General features: G+C 40.2%; 2 protein-coding genes across 5 annotated transcripts in view; one reads left to right on the top strand and one right to left on the bottom strand.

Annotated features, from left to right (window-relative positions):
• FAM8A1 (family with sequence similarity 8 member A1) lies at window positions 1–8,817 on the top strand (the record flags this gene model as incomplete). Its single annotated transcript, XM_030041691.2, is given in 6 exon segments — window positions 1–21; window positions 23–650; window positions 4,306–4,426; window positions 6,616–6,739; window positions 6,963–7,102; window positions 7,419–8,817. Coding segments are annotated over 6 exon segments (1,179 nt in total), but the record flags the coding sequence as incomplete, so codon positions are not given.
• Window positions 8,818–10,712: 1,895 nt separating this feature from the next.
• Window positions 10,713–24,498, bottom strand: part of NUP153 (nucleoporin 153) — a 46,437-nt gene continuing 32,651 nt past the window's right edge. For 2 of the 4 annotated variants that reach the window (XM_030041686.2, XM_041118297.1), the window contains 10 exons: window positions 24,363–24,455; window positions 24,034–24,124; window positions 23,624–23,743; window positions 21,377–21,991; window positions 19,241–19,435; window positions 17,872–18,714; window positions 15,809–16,177; window positions 13,797–14,069; window positions 12,283–12,442; window positions 10,713–11,816 (listed from right to left, as the gene is read on the bottom strand). In XM_030041686.2, coding sequence (XP_029897546.1) covers window positions 11,732–11,816; window positions 12,283–12,442; window positions 13,797–14,069; window positions 15,809–16,177; window positions 17,872–18,714; window positions 19,241–19,435; window positions 21,377–21,991; window positions 23,624–23,743; window positions 24,034–24,124; window positions 24,363–24,455 — 2,844 coding nt within the window. In that variant the 3' untranslated portion in view covers window positions 10,713–11,731. Of the gene's footprint in view, window positions 11,817–12,282; window positions 12,443–13,796; window positions 14,070–15,808; window positions 16,178–16,441; window positions 16,558–17,871; window positions 18,715–19,240; window positions 19,436–21,376; window positions 21,992–23,623; window positions 23,744–24,033; window positions 24,125–24,362; window positions 24,456–24,498 lie in introns of those variants that run through there. The other 2 variants (XM_041118296.1, XR_005930810.1) reach the window with 2 other exon arrangements.

The raw sequence follows: 24,498 nt of genomic DNA, 5'->3' as shown, positions 1-24,498 counted from the left end.
TGGGAGAGGCCAGGCGTCTCCCCAGCGCATGCGCGGTGAGGGCAGGCACTCAGTGTCAGAGGGGACGGAGGAGATGGCGGAGCCCGGCGCGGGCCGGAGCGGCGCTGGGGCGGCGGCGATGGCGGAGGGCGACAGCCAGAGGAACGACAGCGTGGCCGGAGGAGAGGCCGCTGCGTCGTCGCCGCCGCCGCCGCGCTCCCCTCCGGCGGCCGTTGCGGGGGAGGGCGGCGGGGCGAAGCCGCTGAGCGCGGCGGAGTACGCGCGGCGGGTGCACCAGTGGCTCTGGGACTCGTACTGCGGGTACCTCAGCTGGCAGGGCTGCCTGCCCGCCCTCCTCGCCGCCGCCTCCGCCGCGCCCGCCTGCGCCGCCGGCCCCCCTCGCGTCGTCGCCGCCGCCGCCCCGCCGCCCCCTCCCTCCCCGCCGCCGCCGGGGGCGGCCGCCGCCGCCGCCTACTACAGCCCCTTCTACCTCTTCGCTCCGGCGCCAGCCCACACGGCCACCGCCGGGCCGGGCCCCCGGGCCGCAGCCCCCGCCTCCGCCGCCCCCGCTTGGCCGGGAGCGGCGGGCAGGTTGGCCCCGCTGCCCAGGGCGGCCTCCGGCAGCGCCGCCGGCACCAGCGGCGCCCCCAGGGAGACGGGGCGGCCGGCAGGTGAGGAGGGGCGGGCGGACCGGGGGTCGCCTGGCCGGGGGGAGGAGAGGGAGCGGCCGGCCTGGCCCTCGGCAGCCGTGAGGGGAGGGAGGGGGGGGGGCGGCGGCGGCGGGCAGCGCCCGGGTGGCTGGTGGGCCGGCGTCTGCCTTGCGGGGTGGGCAGGGGGCTGGGAGCGGAGGCGCCGGCCCCGCCAGCGGTGCTGGCTCGCTGCCCGCAGCGCCTCGGGTCTCCGCGGGCCCCTCCGCCGCGGTTCGAGGAAACGGTACCTCGGGAAGGAAGCCGGGGGTTTTGCAACATTGGGGGTCGCTGCGCTTCTGTGGGCTGCGGACCGGGGCACGTAGCTGTGCCTTGTCAAAAAAAGAAAAAAAAAAAAAAAAGGTGACGGCCCAAATACCGAGTCGGTGAATCCAGAACTTAATCCCTTAGCAGGTTTGAGGGGGTTGACTCGTGCGTACAGCTCTTAATCCCTTAGCAGGTTTGAGGGGGTTGACTCGTGCGTACAGCTTAACTCCAGCGCTTGTAAGGTGTTTCGGTGGATACGAAGGAGTTTATTTTTTCCAGTGAAACTTATTCTTCTGGTCGCAGGCTTGTGATGCACCTAGCTTTATATGTAGCCTGTTTGGAGGATGAAATCTAAACTAACTTTATCAGTGTTAGGGGGCTCTTGGTGCTCAAATAAAACATTTAATGAAATCGAAGCAGAGAAGTAAAAACATGCTTACATTTAACAAGCTAGCAGCAGGACCTGAGATAAATAAAAGTCTGTTACGGCTATAGTTATCGAAGACCCTGCATAGCAGTGCTTTTGTTTATATTTGTTCAAGAGTAGGACAAACTTGCTCTGATCACATCAGAGATAAAACCCGAAGCACAAACATTTCCTCACAAGCCGAGGAGCCCATAGGTGACATTGCCCGAGTGTTTGGTAGCACCTTGAGTAATGGCAGAAAACTATGGAGCAGAACACTGACGAAGGACTTTGGAGAAAAGCCAGATCTATTTTCTTTCTGCAGGGCAAAGTACAGCATTACTGATCTGTAACATTATTTATAAGCTCAATGGCTGCATGTGAGGGGAGAGCGGTTTTGGTTGCTTTTTCTTTCTTTTGAAGGGAAGAGAATCAAGCTTCTGAACTTGCTTCTTTCTTGTGTTTTTGAGCAGATGTTGTTTAAACAAGTTTATAACACAAAGTAGTATTTTCTTTAATTGTGCCCTGATTCTGAGTTATAGATTGCTTATAAACAGATATTGCCAGTCATTGAAAAAGAGGATATGGACAAAGGCTAGACTGAAATGATTCTTCGATTTTTGCCTAGTTCTTCGGGAGCTAATTCCATATGTTAAAGGTAATTTGGGCATGAATAGCATTTCATGCTGCTGAACATGGTTATTCTGAATGCGAAATACTGTTGCAGCACCTGGCCTGCTTAAGGGAGCTCCGTATGTGATACAACACAATTGTGAACAAAGACTGTTGTGCTGGTGCTTTGGCTCCAGATTGCAAATGGATGTATCTGGAACAGCTAAAGCGATTACAGCTCCTTCTTTTCTGCTGCAGATTATTGCCCACACAGCAGGCTGGGCCGGGCAGGTCATGTATCTGTCCCTACAGCACTGCAGTTTACAGCCTGGTGTGCTTACATAAGCTGAAATAAGTGGCAGCTTATGTTAATGTTGCAGATTTTAAACTGGAATGTCAAAAAGTGGAATTGGTAACTGCCTCTTCCAGTTCAGTCTGCCTGCAGGTGTGTGTCAGAGCACCAGTATTAAGCAGGCTTTTTGTGGACGGTCATCACGATTTAAGATGCTTCCTCCCCTTACCCCTCCCTGCCTCACTGCAGGAGATTACTGCTCTTCTGCTGGGAACAGTAGGGCAAAAAGTGCGTCCAAGCCTCAGCTGCCCTGTGGCTGACTGGTGCAAACCCATCTTTGTTACTAGCTTAATGTTAAGATCCAAGACTTTGAGCTGAGATGGATGCGTGTTGCATTTGGCTGTCCCTGCCATACAAACAGTAACCCCTGGCAAAAGAGTGGATTTCTGGTATGAGGAACATCTCAAATCACTACAATGGAAATCTGCCGGAGTCTAAGGGTTGTCAAGGTTTCTTAATATAATGGAGTTTAACATAATTTAAATACTTATTTTCTTAGTCCCACTTAGCTTCTTCCTTATTCAGTCATTGAATTTAATACATTCAAATGAAACTATGCCACTAACTTCAACAAACGTGCTCCTTTTAACAGAGCAAATGAATGCTTTTATCTGGTGCTGTATGCTCAAGCTGGGATTGGGAGACTGGCTATGCTCCCTTCTGCCTTAGTTGAAGAATCTTTAATTAGAATTTAATTGACAGCTTGGACATGCTTTGACAATGAGAATTGAATCCGTTGTAGTAGTTATATATGTAACAGTCATGCTGCTTGATAGTATCGATGCAGAGTGATGGGTGAAACAAGTATGGAACAAAGATATTTAAACCAAACTATGTTAGGTAAGAACTTGCTCTTACCTAATCACTGCTTGATTATACTTAACCCATTTAAAAAGCGCCCAAGTGCCATGGGCGTTCAGCTTTGCTTGCATAGCTTGTGAGGCTGGGGATGGCAGCATCAGTCTCAGCAGTTTAACTGTGGAGGCTTATTCTAAGTGAAATTTGATGATTGGAGAGAGGAACGATTTTCTTTCCTCTTTCCTTTTCTCCTTTCCCTTTGTGTGGGGGTAGGCATTCTCAGAAACACTAACAAACCCAGTCACTATTTTCCACAAGTTACGTCTAGTAGTACTTGGGTACTTTTAAATGAAGTCTTGGTGTGAGTCCTTGCTGGTTTCATGTTAGAGTCATGTTTGCCGTTTGGGAAATAGAGGCGTAGATGGGTCCAGATGAAATTATTTTGCAACGCTATTCCTTGGAAACTTTCAAAAATACTCTTTAATGATTGTTTTCTTTGCTTTAATCATCTGAGGTAGCATTAGCAACAAAAGCTTGTAACTCTGACTACTTTATGTCCATTTGCACATGGCCAATTACATAGGAGAAATGTGTTACATTTTCCAGCTCATGATAGGGCAGCATGCTGTGTTTTATTATAATAAGTAGTCTACAGGAATGTTTATGTCAAGTATGACTAATATTTTCATCTGCTCCTGTTTCTGGGTCTGACTGGAGACAAAATAGGCTGTGTTTTACTTTCAGAGAGCTGGTACTTGGTACATACGGAAGCCTTGCTGCTGAGTGATAGAGTAGTGGTAGTAGATCTAAGATCTGATATTCCTCTTAACTGAACTCTCAGATTTACTGAAACCTGTTCTCTGTGAGGCTGTTCTAAACAAAAGAATACAAAAATTGATGCATCTTCAATGTACTTTGGTTCTTTAGTGGGGTGGGATTTTGCCTGTCATCCTAATGATGAGGGGACTTGGAGTTCTGAAAGAGTTTGATTTAATTTAAGAAGGTTCTTATAACGCAATTTAAATAATTCAGATTTTTTTTTTATTTGTACACTTTTAGAAGTTTTCTCGAAGAAGATGTGAGCTGAGATCAAGACCTTGATTATGTTCTTGCAGTGAGGTTAATGTGAAATGTTCTTTAGATGATGGTGTTAACTTTGTGTTAGTGCAGTAAAATCTGGGTAATGTTAACTATTTCTGTTACAGGTCGGGAGTTCATTATCCCTTCGCTGGCACACAGGTTCATAGCAGAGATGGTGGATTTTTTTATTCTGTTCTTTATAAAGGCAACCATTGTTTTAAGTATTATGCACCTCAGTGGAATAAAGTAAGTTGAACAATTTAAAGCTTTGTTATATATACAGCTTTAAGCTCTTCATGCGCTTTGAGGTGTCGTGATGTATACATGGTATGCTTATGCATACGATGGCACTTAATAACTGACAAAAGTTGAGGAAAAAGCACCGCTAGGTTAACCTCCTTTTAAATACTTACTGATTTTGGGTCAGCTGATGAAACAAAGAATTTGTACAGGTGTCTTCATAGGCTCATAAACTGCTTACTAAGGATAGATTAGACCTGCACTCTTATTTTGGAGGGGGCAATAGCAAGATCTTTAAAAGTCCTTTAAAATTTTCAAAGAAAAAACACTGACAAATAAACTTGGGGTTTTTTTAAACAGCCTTTAAAAATGTAGTGGATCTGGCTGGGATGGAGTTAGTTTTCTTCATAGCATCTCCTGTGGTGCTGTGTTTTAGATTTGTGACCAAAGCAATGCTGACCCACAAGAAAAAAAAATTTAGATCCTGCATGTCAGAATGTATGTACTTTTAAAATACAGCCTGACTGCTAGGAATGCTACCATGCCACAGTCTTTACTGGGCATAAGTTGGGTTTCTTAAAAAGTATGATTAAGCATCGTGTGTATCAACTATACACTAGACTGAAAGATTCTTCATTTCACATTTTTATACTCGGATGTAATCATTTACCTCAAAGACTGTTTCTTTATCTGCTTCTTTAACTGTAGATATCTTACTCCGTAGCTCATTTAGTTCCTCTGCTTTGGGTTGGTGTAATCAAATATTTTGGTCTGATTAGGAGATGAGAGCTTGGTGTAGTCAGTAATTCCATTACTGTACAAACACATTTGAGAATCCAAGTTCTCTGCTAAAGAACCTTCCGAATGTTGACTGACTGTAAACTGATGCTATACAGATTAACATCTTTCAGACACCTTAAACTGCTGCTTGAAAGCTGTGTGGAAGAGCATCAAACCCCAAACAATAAATATGTCAATGTAAATGATCAGTGGTTTTTGTTCAGATAAGTATGCAATTAAAATGCCAAACTCTCAGTTCTGTTTAGTTGCCAAAACCTCCAACTCTAACCTGACAGCTTGTATTTCCATTTTGTTTTTAGTAGGCTGAGAATGATACAAAATGAAGTACTGGAAAGATGGGGAACAACTATATGTATGTTGCTCCTGTAAAGTAGTGAAGGTGATGGAAAGAGAGGGAATCTTTTTCAATTATGTTACAGTATATTCAGTATTCCTTCTTTTGCAAGAGCCAATAAGTTGCTTACAAGTAACTTCAGAGAAACATTCTGGGTTTTGGCTTTTGGGTTTTTTTGCCTTGTGAGAGGTATGTGGTGTGCTTGAGGTTAGGCTGAGGAGTTGTCATGAAAAAAATATGTCCTCGCAGGTTCAAGACAGAGACCTCAGGCCAAGGTTGTATTGAAGGGAAATGCAGGTTGTGCCACGCTATTTTCTTAATTCCTTATCTTTTTTGATCCTTAAGTCTGAATAAAGAGGAGGGCAAGTAGTACAGATACAGATGGACTGTTTTGAAGTGGGACTGCCCATTTCTACACGAGTAGTAATTCTCACTTACATGCATGAGTGAAAAGTCCTTGTCTAAATACATGTTGCAAGTATGTCCATTCCAGGTATCAGATAAGAATGTTAAATCTGTAGAGTTTATCTTGTGAAAATATGCAATTGACTCAAAATTGAGGCTTTGCATAGGTGTGTTAGTTAAGAACCAACAGTTTCAATTGCTTCAAGTTAAAAGCTTCCCCTTGCATGTGAAGGTGCCTGCCTCTGGAAGAGTATGGTGAGCAGTGAAGACTACTGAGAACGAGGAACCCTGACCATGCAAAGGGAGGCTAGGTCTGCCTTGCTTGCTTAGGGAGACTGGCAACTTCTCCCATGCATTTATGGAGCAGTGTGAGAATTTTCAGAACAATTCTGCAGCTTACTACCCAGGGACACCATTGTGCAAAAGTGGTAATAAAGAATGATCTTTTCTTAATGAAAAAGACAAAACAAACTAGGCAGCAGCTCAGAAGGAAACCTGGAGTTCTGAATTTTACTGGCTTGTTTAGTAGCAGAGAAGGCAAGGAGCTTTTGTTCTTTTACTAATACCAGAGCTGAAGGAGTGTATTCTAGTACTGAAGGGGTAACATCGGTATTGGGAGAAGGATGGCTTTAAAGTTCAGTCTTATTTTGTACAGGGACATCTCTAAATTTGCTATGCATTACATCATAGAAGAAATAGATGAAGATACGTCCATGGAAGATTTGCAGAAAATGATGATAGTAGCTCTCATCTACAGGTTATTAGTCTGCTTCTATGAGGTAACTACTCATAAACATTAACTTCTATAGCTAATAGTTGTCAGTTGTTGAGTAAATGTTGAAAGAAATTCTGTCACCATTGGCCTATAAAGTAAATCCTCTGTACAGTATTTTGGATTATGTTGAAGCTTATGACATTCACATAGTTTTGATGAAAACCAAGTTTGCTAGACCAATCAACAACATGGTGTTGTGTGGAATTGAAATAACTTTTCTTTTACAGATTATCTGTATTTGGGGAGCAGGTGGAGCAACCCCAGGGAAATTCTTGCTTGGACTGCGAGTTGTGACATGTGATACATCTGTACTTATTGCGCCAAGCCGTGTGTTAGTTATCCCATCTTCTAATGTCAGTATGACAACGTAAGTGCTCTTAGCTCAGTTGCATTGCTTTCAGGTCAGTAGCGTGGAAAGCGTGTGATTTACGCCATTTCTTTATTATTGGCCTTTGCAATAATTAGATTGCAAGAGCTATTGTTAAGATTCTGTGATCTAAGAATAAAATAGCAATTATTCAATCATGAATATTTCTCGGGTTAGGCGGTAAAATAATCTTCTAAACTCTGGAGATTGATTTTTGTGCTGTGCAAAACTGAGGCACTGAACTTGAAAGTAAACTACCTACTAATATAAGCAGAAAAGTGAAAATAAGGCACTGAATGTTTTATTCTCATTTCAGGTCCACAATACGAGCTTTGATCAAGAATTTTTCTATTGCTTCATTTTTTCCTGCATTCATTACACTGCTGTTTTTCCAGCATAACAGAACAGCCTATGATATTGTAGCAGGGACTATTGTGGTAAGAAGAAATGGAGTCAGATGATACCAAAAGATGAGATTTCCAGACTGGTTTTGAACATCCCTTCCCACCCCCAGTGAACGAAGACCTACCCCAAAACTGAAATCGAGGTATCAGAATCTTTTGCCCAAGTTAAATGGGAACTGATGCAGAAGCTAAAGAAAATGTTTTGCTCCAGTATGATGCCAGCAGCTACCTTCAAAGTATTGGGAGTTTTCATAAATGCCAAAGAAGTTTGGGAGAAACAATCCCTATTAAATCTGGAAGTATTAACCTCCAATTGATGAGGAAGAAAGTGGCTGTATTAACTGCGGAAGGGAGCTGTTCTGTTCGTCAGTCTGTGGAAAGCAGATACCTAGAAATACTCCACCTTAAAAGACATGTCACTCCTGCAGTTTTGGATGTTGGCAGGTAATGAGAAAATCAAATTGTTTTCCAAGCAGTTGCCTAAGTCGTATGATGAACTCTGAGGGGAAGAGAACTGCAGTATTAGAGAGTAAGGCAAATCATGTTAATTAAACTAATTGCCATGTGTGTAGAAAGAGAGATGAGCAGTGTTTATCATCTCCCTTATCTGCTTCACAGATCATATTCCCTCACCTCTTTAAGTATTTTATTAGAACATTGATGTGAAAAGTTTTTTGCATGATTGTCTCAAGCATTGTCATTTATTTCACATGTCAAAGCTAATAAAGAGGTGAAATAATAGCTGCTTTTTCTCTGGGAAGGGTATGTTACACTGCAGTGTTAGTGAATTGGCACATGTAAATAATTTTGGAGCTATGAACAGTACAGATCATGCTAATGAAAGGTAACTTTTTTGCTTCTGTTTGGAGTGAAAGCACTTGGCCTATTTCTTGCATATAATACCAAGCAAAGCAACTGAATGTGTTTCAGGAGCATGCAGAAAACATCAACTGAAATGTGTTATGGGTGTAAATCTACAAATACTGGTTATTTTCACTTTATAATTCTGGCTAATTGTTTGTATATTCAGAATAACTTAAATACTGAATAAAGAAGCCTAATATTTTGCATGATTATGTAGCTTTGATAATGTTTATTCTCATGTTATTAGTATCTTGGGAAAGGAATATAAGCAACACTGTTAATGTTTTATTAAAAGTTGAGTAAGAGTTTGGAATTCTTCTAGAGCTTGGTTTTTGTGTGTTCCTCCCTTAGGTGTAAGTTGCCACTCAGTGCCTGAAGTTCTTGCCCTACCTTCAGTTTTGAACAATGGTTTGGTTGACAGTAGAAATAAATGAGCTTGGTTCTCTCTCTTGTCTTCAGGTGAAATAACTTAATCAGTAATGTGTTAATATTCTGCAATGTTTTAGTTTGACAAGTGGTGTTCTTCTGTGTATAAATACAATGTTCTGTGTGTGCATTCTGATCTTCATTTACAGTGAATAGTGGGAGAATGACATTTTGCCATCAATTATCTCTCCAGAATGAAGTTGCTACCTTTTTAGAGAATGGCTTCAGCTATTTCTGCTGAAGTAAAAAAAAAAAAAAAAAAAACATCTTGGCTAGAAAACTGATTTTAAAGTCTTTGCATGATCAGAAAGTATATCTGTATCAAAATACCTCATCATTTTGAGGGTTACTACTTTTTTACACTAATAATTTATTACCAAACAAAAAGACTTTGGCATCTTAAATGTACTGGTAGCATTACAACAATGTTACTGCCATGCATCACTGCAATAAAAATGTTTAAGTAATAAATGGCACTAAGCAGGCCTGAATAAAGCACCTTTTGAGGTTGTTAGACCTACTTGAAGATGTTTAGCTGAAACAGAGCTTCAGTGATACCACTTTACTGTTCTTTCAAAGAATTGCACTGTTGACTTAAGCATTGAAGTTAAAAATTCAGGCATGGCAATCATCCTGACAGAAGCTAAAGCTGTCAGAACTAACTGAAGTACCTTCTAGGGTGAGTTTTGCCTATTTACAATTTCAGGTATGAATACAAAAAGAACAGTTGTTCTATTTACTGTAGCAGTGACCTAGAATCTAGGATTCAAGATCAGGAGGAAGGGAAAAGCAGCACTGTTGGCTAAAACTTTATCGCTACCACTTCAGGTATAAGGGAAAGTATCTCTTACCCTGTAGAAAAACACTACCCTTTCCACAGCAGGTAAAGAAAACACAATTCAAGAACATAGAGCCTGTCCATGGAAATACATTTACATTATGCTGTTGTAAACTCCAGCTTTTTGTCTAAGAGACAAACTAAGTGCATTGAAGATGCAGCTTTTTTCTGTTTGTAGAATGAGTATGTGGCAAGTGATAGAGCTAAGGAAAAAGTGAAGTTTGTGGCATTTTTCTGATTTAGACATCTGGAAATACATAATTGCATATAGACCCTCCACAGCTACAGTGGCAGGATGTGACTGAATAGCAGCTTATGTGTGTGTTTTTAAAGTCTAGTTGCTGAATATTTTCTATTTATAGAAGTAGTTATTGGATCTCTACCCCTGTAAGACTCCCATGAAAACAGAAGTTAGCCTTTGTCCTCCTGTCAAGTCTAGTTCGTGGTTAGAAAAGTATCTCATTTTGTAGTACCAGCACTGGTAACTGTACAAGTACTGAGCAGCACTGGTGGGAATGGCAGCAGTGCTAGCGAAAAACCCCAGCAATGCTTCTGAAGACAGGTAAAGCTTATGCAATTATGTGGGTCTTCTCAGTTCTAGCTGTAGCAAGCAATCGGATCTCAACCATAACCCAAATGCTGTAGCTCAGTAAAAGTTCAGCTGTGGTCCCCACGCAAACAAGAGCATTTCCTCTTATTTTACTAGAACAATGTCTGTTCTCTAAGAAGCTCCTCCAACTGCTAGAGAAGTGGAAAAAACCCCAAATTACTCATTTGCAATGAGTAATCTTCAGTTAGAATGGTGGTGAATGGTTCTAACATTAGCACTTTTTTTTTTTAAAAATAGCTCTTTAAAAATTAACTGCAACCATTGTAGCCAGACAGCTGACACAGCTCGAAGCTTAAGTCCATGGTAAAGCTCTCCTTCCTAAGAGGGAACTTCTAAGATCCTCTAAAATCAGTGTCACTGTCAAAAAGCAGAGGTTGGAGAAAATGTGTAACACCGCTCAGGCTGAGCGCATCTTCTCGTACAGTTACAGCTGCAGCTGCCTTTGTGGAGAGTTAAAACTGCCAGACAGTATTTCGTAGTTTTTATTGATGGCATTTATCCCATGGTTTAACATGTTAATTATACTGTAATAAACATGGCTTTAATATTAAACTTTTCCTTATTATCCAAAGTCACCACAGTCCATTTCAGTAAATATAAAAATATATACTTAATACTTTGTACAATACTGGTTTTTGGTCCAAACAAAAATGGATCAGAAAAGCCAATAAACTTACTTTAAGAATTCCCAATTTTAAAGATTTTCTAAATGGATTTAGGCAACTTTGAATAATGGGATTTACATAAAATCTGAGACAATACTAAACAAAAATGGCCGTAACACACAAAATTAAAATTTCAATTTCACAGATTTGTTATGCCAAAAAAGTACATAAAGAAACAAAATTGTATTTACACATTTCATAATAAAATAACAAAGGCGAGACAGGTGATAAAGGGCTGTAAGAATGAAAATATAGAAATAGCATATAATTATTAAATGAAGAACTACAGATCTAACAAGTCCTTAGCATGGATCATCCTTTAATCAGTCTTCCTCTATCAGAAAATTTTAGTGCACGATACACCCAAACTCACTCACTTCACACATACACCAGCACAAACTCAGCATAGAAATCATTCGTTATCAACATCCTCTACTCTATACAGCATCCCTCGCTGATATAATTACAATTTCGAGGCGTCAGTAAACGCAGATGAGCGCACATAGTGGTGCAGATGAAGAGGTATTGTACAAGCCATTCACTGTGCAGGCTCTACTCACGGCTACAGCCAGACCATGCCGAGTCAGTGAAAGAAGTAACTTGCTGGAGTCTAAAATAGTTTTGCTTGAGAACGGCCCTGTTGCCAACTCTATTTGTTACCAAAAAAACTAACTGGGGAGAGGGGAGGGAAGGAAAGGGCAGCAGAGTTTTATATTCCTTTAGGCAGATCTGACTTCAGCTAACCCAGCATGAGGTACGATCCCAACAACTGAACAATGCAGGGTAGTAGCTGCTTCGAAAGTTGCTTTACGAATCGGGTGATTATTTTCTACGTCTAACTGCAGTCTTTATCTTCCGACCAGAAGCTGAAGATCCAGAGGCAGAGAAAACATTTTTCCCATTAGTCCTATCAAAAGAAATTAGTAGTTCAGAGTTTAGGACAGTAGCTGAAAATTCAGTAGCAGCACCAAGTAGATATTCCAGAACAACTGTTTCATAGTCTTTGTTTCACTAGTTATCAGCTGGCAACAAATGGCATATGATGAACAGGAGGAAGAGAGTTCCAGAACCCAAAAGCAATTAAAGCTCTCTCATTCAGAAGGTAAGTAGCAGCATAATGGCTAGGTACGGATTTTACCCTTCAAGAACAAGACAATTTCACATAGGCCGATGTGTGATATTTCTGACAGCTAGGCTCCTTTAAAGATACCGTTGCTTAGTTAGCCAGTCAGGCTAATACAAGGAAGGATGCCCAATTTAGTTTCAAACTCCAAGGTTCATCTGAACACCTCCCGATTTAACAGCAGTAGAGGCTGAACACTGTCCACTGACATTACCCGAAGCTCAAGGGAAATTCTGATACGGTCTCTTACCCCACTGTAAATGCTGGAGGCTGGCTGAACGAAAATCCTGAAGAGCCAGAAGGCTGTGCCGGTGCTGCTGGTGCAGGAGGATTCGCACCAAAAGTAAATACTCCTGGGTTATTTGGAAAGTTGAAATTAGAAGTACTACTTCCGAACTGGAATACAGAACCTGGGAAGATGGGGTGGAAGCAGAAGGCAGTAAGAAAGTTGAAATTTGCATTCATCCTTTCCAGCAAAATCCTCATGTTCTTCCCACTATCTTTAATGATTTTATTTTTTTTGCCGGTCACTCAAGACAACGAAGTTGGGGAAGGGGGCGCACCAGAAGTGCCAGATTACTACAGGAACGGTGTATAGAAGAGTTCATCCACTTCAACAGAGCATCATAAAGGGATTCTTAAAGTAACGCCGCTGGCACACTGATAATGAATTGTTTGCTAACTTCTGTACCACCATTAAGTTTATACCTGTGCATACTGAAGTTTAGTAATAAAGTCTTAAATTACAGTACTGAAGCACGTAGATTTATATTTAAGTAAACTGTGTTCATGCAGTCGATCTGGGGACTTCTTTTTATTTAATGTGCTAACACAGCACCTCCCTTTAAAAAAAAAAAAAAATTCCTACCGTCAAAGTAACTAATAAGCAACACAGACAATCCAGGGAGATTTTTATCTTTAAACTGCTACCTGATTAATGAAAGACTAATTGGCACACCATGTTATTCAGTCAGTCTACTGATTAGTACAAAAATGTTGGTTACTTTTAGTAGAGGCTATTTTGTACAACTTCTGAGAGGAAAAAAGGAGGCTTTTGCCTTTAAGTATTTGACATGAGGGTATCAAATACATATGTTCTGGCAGTGTGTTTTTCTTTTTTAATAATTACTAGTGTGGAACAGGTCTTTCTTACACTTAAATTATAAGGATCATTCTCTGCCCCCTTCCCATGGTATTTTATACCTCGTTAGTAAAAAGAACTTTAAATAAAGTCTTAACCCATGAATGCTTAAAAATAATTCTGACCATATTCTTACACAACAAAGCCCCCAATCCAAATAAATTGCCAAAGCCTGTTAATGAAGTCAGATAACAAAGAACTACTCTAACAAATCCAAAAATAGTAATTTTGCAGTGCCTCTGCCGTTCTGGTTTGTACAATCTTACCAGCAAATACCTCCATGGTTTTCAATGCTTCCTTTTAATCATTAGACTTCTCAAGAAAATAAACCCAACATTTAGCGGCAGGGTTGCAACCTCCGTGTCTGCTAAGTCTCTTGTGGAGAAGGCTCACTGTGAAGCTGGCATACCTATGGCACATCCTCCACAGTCAGGAGTGAGACACAAATGACTTAACTCTGTACCCATTATTTTTATGGAGGGCAATTCTTACACTTAAATATGCACACAAGGCAGAAGTCTTCTTTCTCCATACAATTTAAGGTGCACTTAATGAAAAATGAAATAATACATACATAATCTTTGAGACCAAAAGGGAAGAGACCAAAAATGTTTGGCACTCACCAGCACTGGGGGTACCAGAGCCAAAACCAGGCTGTTGGGTCGCTTGCTGTCCGAACACAGAGGGCTGAGTACTGCTCGTCACCGAGCCGAAGGCAGGAGGAGCAGGCTGAGCGCCAGCTGAAAACAACGTTGTCGACAGCGATCCAAAACTGGGAGCGCTTGGCTGGCTGGACCCTTGGCTCTGGCCAAATGCTGGTGGCTGGCTGGCGCCAAATGCTGGGCCGGCAGCAGGCGCTGGAGGCCCAGAGCCAAACAGAAACGAAGAGGACGACCCTTGGGGAACAAGACAAATGTCAGTATATGCCGGGTTACCCCCCCCCTGCTCCCCAAGAATGGATCTAGAAACAAAGGTTCTAAAACCCCATGTTTCCCAAGTCTGGTAGCTGAATACTCATCTTAATTTCAAACTAATTGTGTGAGTATATAAAACAAATACTACATCAGCCACAACAGGAATTGCACCTTTTCTTGTAAGTAACATGAGAAACACCATGTTTAACGAGAGTTGGAGAATATTAAATCTCAAACACACTGGCTGCCTAGACTCAGATTACTGCATTAACATTCATGTTCTAGAAACACATTCCCACAAATAGTACGTTTTAATTTATATTTATGAAAAGCTGTTTGTATCACACAGAAAATATTAATTCAAATTGTAGTTTTCAAACATGCAAAATACAGCTCCTCGTTTATTAGGATCAGGAGAACATGAATCTTTCTTGTCAGCAACTGCACCCCTCCCTGCCCAAGCGTTTACCATTATCAACTTCCAGAGGCCAAATCAAGCTTGCAGAGATCTCTGTACTCAAAAACTTGGTTTAGCAGAGTAATTCTCTACGTAACATCAACAGACAACCAGCTCATTTGTTTAGCTGCTTAGGTTCTGCATGGCCAGCAGAAACACCGAAATGAAAATATGTGACTGAACAGTGACTCTGAATGTACACAGCAGATCTGGTATGCAAAAGGAGACATTTTAAACAGCACTATTTACGTAATTTAAGCAGCCTTCATGCAACAGAAAATACCCGCTATTGCACTATAACTTGGAATGGCTCACTGCTTCTCTTTCCAAGAAGATTGAACAGATATACAGTAAAAGTTAACATATGCTTCTCCATAAAAAAAAAAAAAATCCTTCGTGAAGATGTTTGAAATACAGCATCACCTACTAACAAAATGACACTGAAAGTTACTGATTTGTAAGCAGGTTAAATTGATCTGCTGGTTGTTACAATGTAGGGCTGTTCTCTCTCTGTTTCTGATACACAAAAAAGTGTGCAAATTTAATTTCTGTGAATGACAAGGTTAAGCAATCAGATCAAACTAGATGAAATCTCTTCCTCACAGGTTCAATCTTATTTCCAACATACTGCTAGGCTAGCAGGAATACAGATGATTTGGTGGACTTAGTCTTGTGTCATACTGCTAAATTCATGCAGTGGGGTAACGAACATAAAATGTGAAGAAACTATAAATTCTTATCTCTGTCTTCTCTAAGTTGCTAGAAAATTAAAAAACACTGGCCATAATGCTTACTAGAAACCAGTCCTTAAGCAGCAGCAGTGTAGAGGTACTGTGTTTATATATACTTGTGAAGGAAGGATTTTGCCAATCTTGACACTATTTACAACAGTTGAGAGTTTTAGGTATAGGAGAGAAAAATCAGGGAAGCTGTAATTCATTGACTTCTAACTGTAAGCACTGGACTGATAGTGAGAAGAAAGAAACTATCACTCATGGTGAAAAGTTCCTATACAAATTGAAGTCCAGTAAAGGGTTGTCCTTTGCATAAAACAATGTTGCTGCCAGTTCATTCCTAAACTGTATTTCCCAGACTGTGAAACACTGAGCCCCAATTTATATTGTTGAATATAAATACTCAATATTTTTCTCTACTTCCATGCATTTGGCCTACACATTCTCCAAAGTAAATTATTCATGAAACAGTACTTCCTTGGTCCACTACGTAATGGCAAAAATGAGAAGAGCATCTATTTAAAATGTACCTGTTGAACTTGATGTGGTTGTGGCTCCAAAGGTAAAGCCTGGAGTGGCTGCATTGGTACTGCTGGCTCCTGAACCAAAGAGAAATGAAGCAAGAGCCGTGCCGGTGCTGGAAGATGTGGTTGCTGGTTTGTTTTCTTGAGAGAAGCCAAATGACTGAGATGCTGCAGATTCTGCAGAATTGCCAAAAACAGAGCTGCTCACAGTGTTGCTGGGTTGTCCAAACACAAAGGGAGCGGGAACTGGCTGAGGATTTGAGGATGAGATGGTGCTGCCAAACACACTGCTGCTGTTGGCCGAAGTGGTGGGTATGACTGTGCTGGAGGAACTTGAGCTCAAGAAGCTGAAGGATGGCTTTGCTGCTCCTTGATCTGAAAGGAGGAACAGTACATAAATGACCACAGAAATGCCAAATGAAGTACAGGAAGTAGACTCCTGTTTCAATCACCGTACAAAAAGCAGTCCTGAATGACACCTCAACTACTATCCCAGCTACTGTCACTTCATAAGATCCAGATTTAATGTACTGATTGCTGCCATCCATAATTAAAGGCATGGAAGACTTGTGAAGAACAAGGACACCACTGCAGTCTAGGCTTCATTGGTTAAAAACATTAAGTACTGGCTGTCATTACCTGAACCAGCATTAACCAGTACTTCTGAACTCTTCAAACAAAAATGTATTTCAGATGTTCTCGGAAGAACAACATCAATCACCTCTAACAGTTTTATAGCTTTGCTCAATGGAGTACTGAAAAACAGAGTGATACAGCTACATTTGTAGCTTGTTCCAAAACACAGCCCTGTCCCTACAGCTTGAAGTCAACCAAAGCTTACCATCCTCCAGCCTAACTCTTCCAAGCTTAAGCACCAGCAAGACCTGCTTTTAGGAGCAATGGAGAACAACTCTCCATTAAGACCACTGTTATAAAGTACTGAGTGCAGTTTTACACACTTAAAATAGAGCTGTCTTTTAAAGTCAGTCATTCTTCAGCTTTCCCTAAGCTGCTAGTCCAATTCTCGTTATTAATTTGTGATATTGTTTTCAATTTCCCACTATCTTTTTTCCCAGCAGTTATGGCCCCTTTTCAGCTATGCATTTTTAAGGGACTATACCATTCTTCAGAACGCTTGTTAAAATTTCCTTTTTTTTTTTCTTTTTTTTTCCTTTTTGCACAAGGTGCTTCATTAAATTTCCATGACTAAACCAAACTCCAGAACTTTACCTGGCAGGTAAAAAAAAAACAAAACAAAACAAACAAAAAAACCCCAAACAAGTAATAAACCAAACCCAACCTCAACTCCACAACCACACCCATCTCCCCTCCTCCAAAGCCCACAACCCTCCAAAAACCTGTCTGTTCAGTAGCAGTTCAACCTAAGAATACTGTGATTAAAACCAGTATAACCCTATGTATTGCTTTTATTCAGGGTCACTTACTGCTGTCCTTTTCTATATCACTTCAGAAATTAGTAACTAATTCAGTGCTCTAAAACACAGTTGTTAAGCCATACAAATGGAATTTAACAGCCAGAATTTTTCCACGCAGTGATCACCACTTATCCACTGCAGACTTTCAACAAATTAAAGGAATACAAAACTGTGTAATATCTGTGAAGTGATTTTTATACCTTTGTAGCAGTAGAGAAACAGCGGTACACCCTGCAGCATATTCCCTCTCTTATCCCCTTTCACTATGAAAAACAACCCTAGTATGAGGCCTCTATACTGCACCATACTACAGATTTTATCACCAGCTGTGCTGCTACCACTGAGACAATACAACTTCTGTGTTCATACAAGAAGCGATATAGGTTCCTTAAGGTGTGGCAATTTTTTTTGTCTAAACCTAGTGTTAACTCACTGAAATCTAAAATGGACTTGCTACATACTGTCTACACACCCAAAAACCAGAACTAAAGACAGGCTGCATATAGTAATTAGGCTTTTTCTAAAGCTCTAATGCATGAATATCAAATCCCATAGATTCTGTCCAGTATGGCTTCAGAGGTATTATTTGATGGACACGAACAGACAAGTGAAGACAAAAGATGTTCTGTTTACCTGAAGTACTGGTTTGAGCCCCAAATGCAAAAGACGGCTTTGCCTGCTCAGTTTCCTTCTCTGATGGTTTAACAAAACTAAAATTGAATATAGGTTTTGCTGTGCTCTCCTCTTTGGTATGCTCCGCCGTCCCAGCTGAAAAGATAGGTTGTGCCTTTAACTCTTCATTGTCAGCTTTCTTTCCAAATGTTATTGGAGCAGCAGAAGTGACAGAGTCCTGTTTCTCTTCTGTCCTTCCCAAAACAAACTGAGAGGCAGGTGCAGACTCCACACTGCCAAAAGAGAAGCCTCCCTTTGTTGAAAGAGTTTCATCCTTTTTCTCATCTGACTTCTTAAATGCAAGAGCAGGTGATGCTACCTCCTTTTCTGCCACAGTTCCAAAAGTGAAGCCACTGACTCCGGTTTTATTGTCATTAGTAGCTATGGAAGAAGTAGAACTTGTGCCAAAACCAAAGCCTCCCAAAACTGGCTCCTCTTTCTTTTCCTGCTGTCCCAGGCTTGCTGTCCCAAACTGAAATGTTGAAGGAGCCTGACTGCTTGTAGTTGGAAGTCCAAAGGTAAAACTGTTACTTTTACTTTCTTTTTTACTGTCTTCTGATTTAGAGTCTGAGGAAGAAACTCCAAATTTGAAGTCCCCTGAACTAGCAGGAAACTTAAATCCCCCAGTCACAGTGTTGGAGGATGCAGATTCAGATGCAATGCCAAACTTGAAGCTCCCTTGTTCTCCAAATTTAAAATTTCCTGTGCTACCTAATGTATGAGAAGATTCAGAGGAGGATGACTGGACACCAAATGTAAATGATGGCATTGCAGCATTTGTGGACACAGCAGCAGTACCAAAACCTGCAGAAGTAAGTAATAATGTTAAGTTTGCAACATATGATGTAATACATGTAATACAGACTTTAGCTACATGGCTGGGAGTCTAGTCCTGAACTTCCCAGAGTCAAAACTGTTGAAAAAAAAAAAAAAAACCCTAAAACAAACCACAAAACAAATAAGAAAACTCCACACTCTCTACATACACCTTTTCTCAATGGTATTCTTCTGTCCACCACTTGGCTTTGAAAAGTGTACTGCTAGCTTCTTTGAAAGATCATGCTTTTGGCCTAAACTCCAAATGAACAAAACATAAGGCTTGTAAAGAACAACTGTGTCATTAATACAAGCTTTTCTCTAAGCAGCATAATCTTTTTCTGGGGAAAGGGTGTGGAAACATAGGTACGTTACCTTACTTAAGCAATATCCCTAGAGGAAAAAAGAACAATTTTGCCATACCTCAAAGGAAAAATAATTATACTTAAAAAAAACCCCTAAAGAAAAAATAAATTGCAGAATGGACACCTTTGTTCTTCTGATTAAGTATTACCTTTGAGCTCTGCTTTGGTGCCTGGCTTTGCACTTTCACAGGCTATACATTTTGTAGCTTCTGCTTTGTTTTGGACCAAGCAGACCTCACAATCCCAGCTTCCTTCGGGCTTCTTGAATTTGTCTAAATCCAGAAATCCTCCAGCAGAAGCAGAAAATGCAGAAACACTGCTACTGGTCACAGGCACTGAACTCCCTGAGAAATAAGCAAGATAGTTAATCATCCTGCTTAAATGATAAAGTGAATATGAACTTTTTAAGAAACTCTTAAATGCTCACTAAAATACAAAGTGGACAAGCGTAACAGTAAAAAAACCCCATCAAACTGCAAGTTCATTTCAGTCAAACTCCATCCGAGAATGTAAACAATAGAAACATCTAGATTAAGCATAAATTGAACCAATGACATTTGAACAGCAACTGCAGTTTATACAATACAGCAACATATTTCAGATGTAAATTAAAGATACTGTTCTCAACTAAAACTACTAAAATAATTTCTGGTGGCACGAGTAACCCATAGTCAAAGTTAGCACCGCTCAAGTTAATGATTGCTGTAAAATGATGTGAGGCTGAGAATTTATCAGAATGATTCATCACCAAATAGCAAAGACAGACATGTTCAAAACTACACCATGACAAAAAAAAAAAAAAAAACCAAACCCGAAAAAAACCCCACCAAACCACCAGAGAGGAACAAAAAGCTTCCAAACCCACAACTCTGTGTTCACTACAAGCTACAGTGTCTTCAACAGCAGCACAAACCTCCATAAAGAGGCCCAAAAGACAACACTTGCCTTCTGATTTTTCTCCCCTGTAAAGGAAGAGATGTCACTTGATGCTGCACCCCAACAGAAAGCTTCAGCTCCATAAGTGTAAGGACTGAAGTGGACATCCAGAAGGCACAAAAGCATCACATAATTGTCATGTTCACCCACAGTTTTAAACCACTGAGGGTGGCATTTAAGACAGAGGCAGAAGACAATGTCTCAAATTCAAAACAGTGAAGACCAGAATGGGTCTTCTCTTCCACAGCACATCCAGCGAATTTTTATCCTCTCATTTTACTTGCCTCACTCACTCCCTTGACAGATGTAATATAACTGTGCAATTCTCTGCACCACGATGGTCACAGCAAACCCCTCACACTTCCAAAATTCCTCCTTGCAATGGCTAGAGTCTCAGACAAAGGTGCCAGCTGATCACTCTGAGGCTCAAAGTCCATGAGAATAAAGCTCCCTCTGAAATGCATTATCTTATCTGAAGAAATTCCACTCTTACTCTACAGGATGATTACAAAAAGCACAATCTAGTCCACCCTAGATTTTGCACTCCCCCCCCCCCCCCCCCCCAGTATATTTGCAAAGGTGTTTTTTGACATAATAGTATATATTAAATGATATTAAGAGCCAATGAAAGTTAATACTAAAATAATTCTTTGTGCTCTAAAAACAATAAACCCACCACACTCAAAATCAACTACAATCACATATAACGGGAAACAACCCAGCGCTGCACTGAAGAAGGTGCACACCTCCCCAAGGTCTGGAAGGACCTCCACCTTCAAGAACAAGGTCACCCATGTTCTGGAAGGCTACCACTGGCCTTCATAGCCATAGCTGAACATACAATTTTGTTTTAGCGTAAGACAACTACTTAAAAACTACACTGTCTTGAAATCTGGCTTCATACCTCTGCTCAAATACACACAAAATGCTGACATTTTTAGCCATGTTCTGTAAACACTGTTTCTACTTACATTTTGAAAGAGAAAAAAACCCAGTAATTTTTAACACTTTCTGTGGAGTTCACATTTTTCCCCAATGAAAATGAGTAAATTGGTTTTAAATTAATTAAGGCATCCAGCTTAGTCATCCTTCCTCGCCAGCTGCAAAGGGGTATATTTGCTTCAATTCAGCTCTGCATTAATACATTTCACAATCAGTTCAATTCATGTGACATGCTGGAATCTGGGTTGAGACCTCAAAAGTGCCTGTAACCATTCCTGCAGACAGGCACTAATCCATCCTGTCTGGCATAGAGCCATGCTGCTGAAAATATTTTTTATATGCAACGTATTTTATTCTGCAAAGAATGCACAGACACTGAGATTGAAACAACAGAAAAAAGAACACACCTGGTTTCTCGGACTGACAAGCTACACATTTGTTGTCTTCTGCCTTATTTGGTACAAGGCACACTGCACAGTCCCAAGAGCCTTTTGGCTTCTTAAATTTGTCTCCAAACCCCATAGTGACTGTTGTGTCAGTGCTGCTGGAGGAGGATGTCACTGTCACCGAGTTGTCTGTGACCACTGGCAATGTCAGAGCAGGCATTACTCCTGTTCCAGGCTTTGGTGTCTCACATGCTATACATTTTGTAGCTTCAGGTTTGTTCTGGACCAGACAGGTATCACAATCCCACGTGTTGGATGCTGTTTTAAATTTGTCTTCAAAGCCCAATGTCCCTGCTGTAGGGACTGCTGCCTTAGAGGCAACACATTGGCTTGAGCTTATTGTCTGTTTTGTACTCTCAACTGTTGACACTTTAGCACCTTCGCATGTTACGCATTTGCCATCTGTGGTTTGGTTTTGCAGACATGGGTCATATGTGTCAGAGTGCCAAAATGAGGATGCTTGTTTAGGGGTGTCTTTACCTGCAGAAAAACTACTTATTGCAGGCCTTGTATAGACCACTGTGCTTGTAACAGGCTGAGCAGATGTAGAAGAGTGTGTTTTCACAGCCATAAAGCCTAGGGGGAAAAAAAAAAAAAAAAAAAAAAAAAAAAAAACACAGGAAGAGATCTTACTGATAAAGCAGTACCCTCACCACATGTAAGTTACTTAGAATACTAGACAGCATAAATTTAAACCAAATGCCAATGGTTACAACTATACATTCTGACTAACTGCAAGAGGAAGTCCCTGGAAATCTTATCTAAAGGGATGAAATTTCATATGCTGCACTAGGACACAACAGAACATTTATTTAAAGCTTGATTTAACTCTTCATTTCCAAGAAAGTTTTAAATACAAATCTTCACTGGTAGATACAAGTGTGAACAAACAGTACTGACAGCTGACTGTCCATCATGGACTAGAAATAATCCAATTTCATTTTAAGACACCATGCCCAATCAAATCAAATTTCTAAAGCTATTTCTGCCATAGTAGATGACTCACATTTACTTTAGTAGCTGTGCAGCAGTTGGTACTTGGAGCAGCAATCCACATGGTATTTCCGCACAGATAATGAGTATTAATTAAGTAATAAAAATGAAGACAACAGAACAATTGTTATCTGTAATCTTTGTTCAAAATGCACTGGACACAGGCCAACTCCTTATTTAAAGGTGCCAATTTTAACAGAAAAAAACCCCACCAATATGGAAACACTAAAGAAAATGCCACAGCAATGCATCTCAAATAGCAGCACAAATTGCTTGTAAAGCTAAAATGAAGACTTCACTTTTTTATTATTATGTTGTTGTTTTGGGGTTGGGTTTTTTTTATATCAGAAGTAGAGTCTTTGAACGGTGTGGATTTAGAACCTGCTTCTGTTAAACCGATAAAGGAAATTAATGTCACTTCACTCATAGACGTTTCCTTAAAAAAACCCGCACAATGTATTTTTCTCACTTAGCTCTTTCCAATATAAAAAGGTGCTGTCTTCTTAAGAGGTATATAGATTTGATAAAAAAAAGTCCTGATACAACTGAAGGCTTATGGGAAAAGATCAAATTCAATAAAGTCCTTTTTCTTAAAACAAAAAACATCACCTACACACACTTTATTAAACAGTTGAAAACAACTGCAATTACTTAAAAATAAAAATTAGAAAAGGGTTGTTAAAGTGAAACAGCCCACTTCAATTTAAAATTTACATTTGAATCCATAGTAACTGTTATCATTTAAGGCCAAAAGATTTGAAGCTTTTGAAACATCTTTAGGAATGAAATTGTCTTTACTATTCTTAATTTCCAGAGATAGTGAAGGTGGGAGAGGAATGTTTGTAAAGCGTTTTACAAACATTTCCTTTCCAATTCCATAAATTTTATTTTTTTTAAATGAAATACTGATTATTTGACTAATTCTCCTTTACTTCATTTACAATTACATCCTAACACATAAAGGAGAAGCAATGCATCTGGTCTGAAGCTGCCATTTTCCATTCAGCAATAAAAGCCACTTAGAAAGGGAGATCAACCCCAACAGATGCAGTGTTTAACATAATGCTCTCCTATGTTTGTATTTATGGCTAACATTGCATTAACTGTGACAAAGTGGGTTTTTTCTTGTTGTTGCGGTGTATTTTTAAAAAATCAATGTAGTTATATGCTAGCATATTTTTGGCGCAATATCTTTTTAGGAGTTCATTATCTCACCAGGACTTTTTAAAATGTCTAACACACTTCCTTCCTTTAAGACCTTCGCAGGTTTGGAGGGGCCATCGTATTCTTCTTCTTTTTTCTTCTTATTGCTGGTGCTGTTTACAGTAGTGGTATCTTTAAAAACAAAACAAAACAAAAAACACCTTTCACAAAGAAATCCACTTAAAATATATTCACATTTGCTAGAACCAAGAATTTCCAAGTTTCATGCTTATAAAAGAATCTTCAAAATTCTACCTTATTTACAACAGTTTATAATTACGATTTGATTAAAAGCAGATCTGTCACTGAAAACACACTTCGCCTGGAATTGCTAATATGCTCAGAAAGGATAGATTTACTATTTAATATACAGAAAAAAGAAAATCAGCGCTTCAGATCTGAAATGCTTAAATTTCTGTTACCTAGAGTAAGTAAGGACGTCACTGGTGTATCACTGGATCCAGAAAGCTCTGCTGATTTTACAACAGGAACGCTAAATGTAAACCCAATCTGCTATGAAAGAGAGAGATTTTTCAGATTCTGAAACTAAAGGAACTTTAATCAAGTTTCACACACAAATAATAGCCTGAAATCCAGTCCTCAAACTTTTAGTATACTTGCTGGATGACAAATTATAAGCCAGAAACCTATATATTTGTTTTCTCCATTATCAGGGCCAATTCTGCTTTATTGTTCTGCAATATTCTACTAAAGCCTTGAGAAAAGGTTGAGCTTTATTTATTTTACTTACAGACAACGGAGGTAGCACTTCCGCCTCAGTAGATTTCACTATTGGAGATGAAAATCTGAACACAGGACTGCCAACATTACTTGCTGGTTGCACCTGTATTTTCAAAAGAATTAAGGTTTGTATCTAACAGAAAAAC

This window comes from Aquila chrysaetos, chromosome 18, assembly GCF_900496995.4.
Source record: "Aquila chrysaetos chrysaetos chromosome 18, bAquChr1.4, whole genome shotgun sequence".
NCBI lineage: Eukaryota > Metazoa > Chordata > Aves > Accipitriformes > Accipitridae > Aquila > Aquila chrysaetos.
The sequence above is the reverse complement of the archived record's forward strand: the minus strand, read 5'-3'. Positions and strand labels throughout refer to the sequence as shown.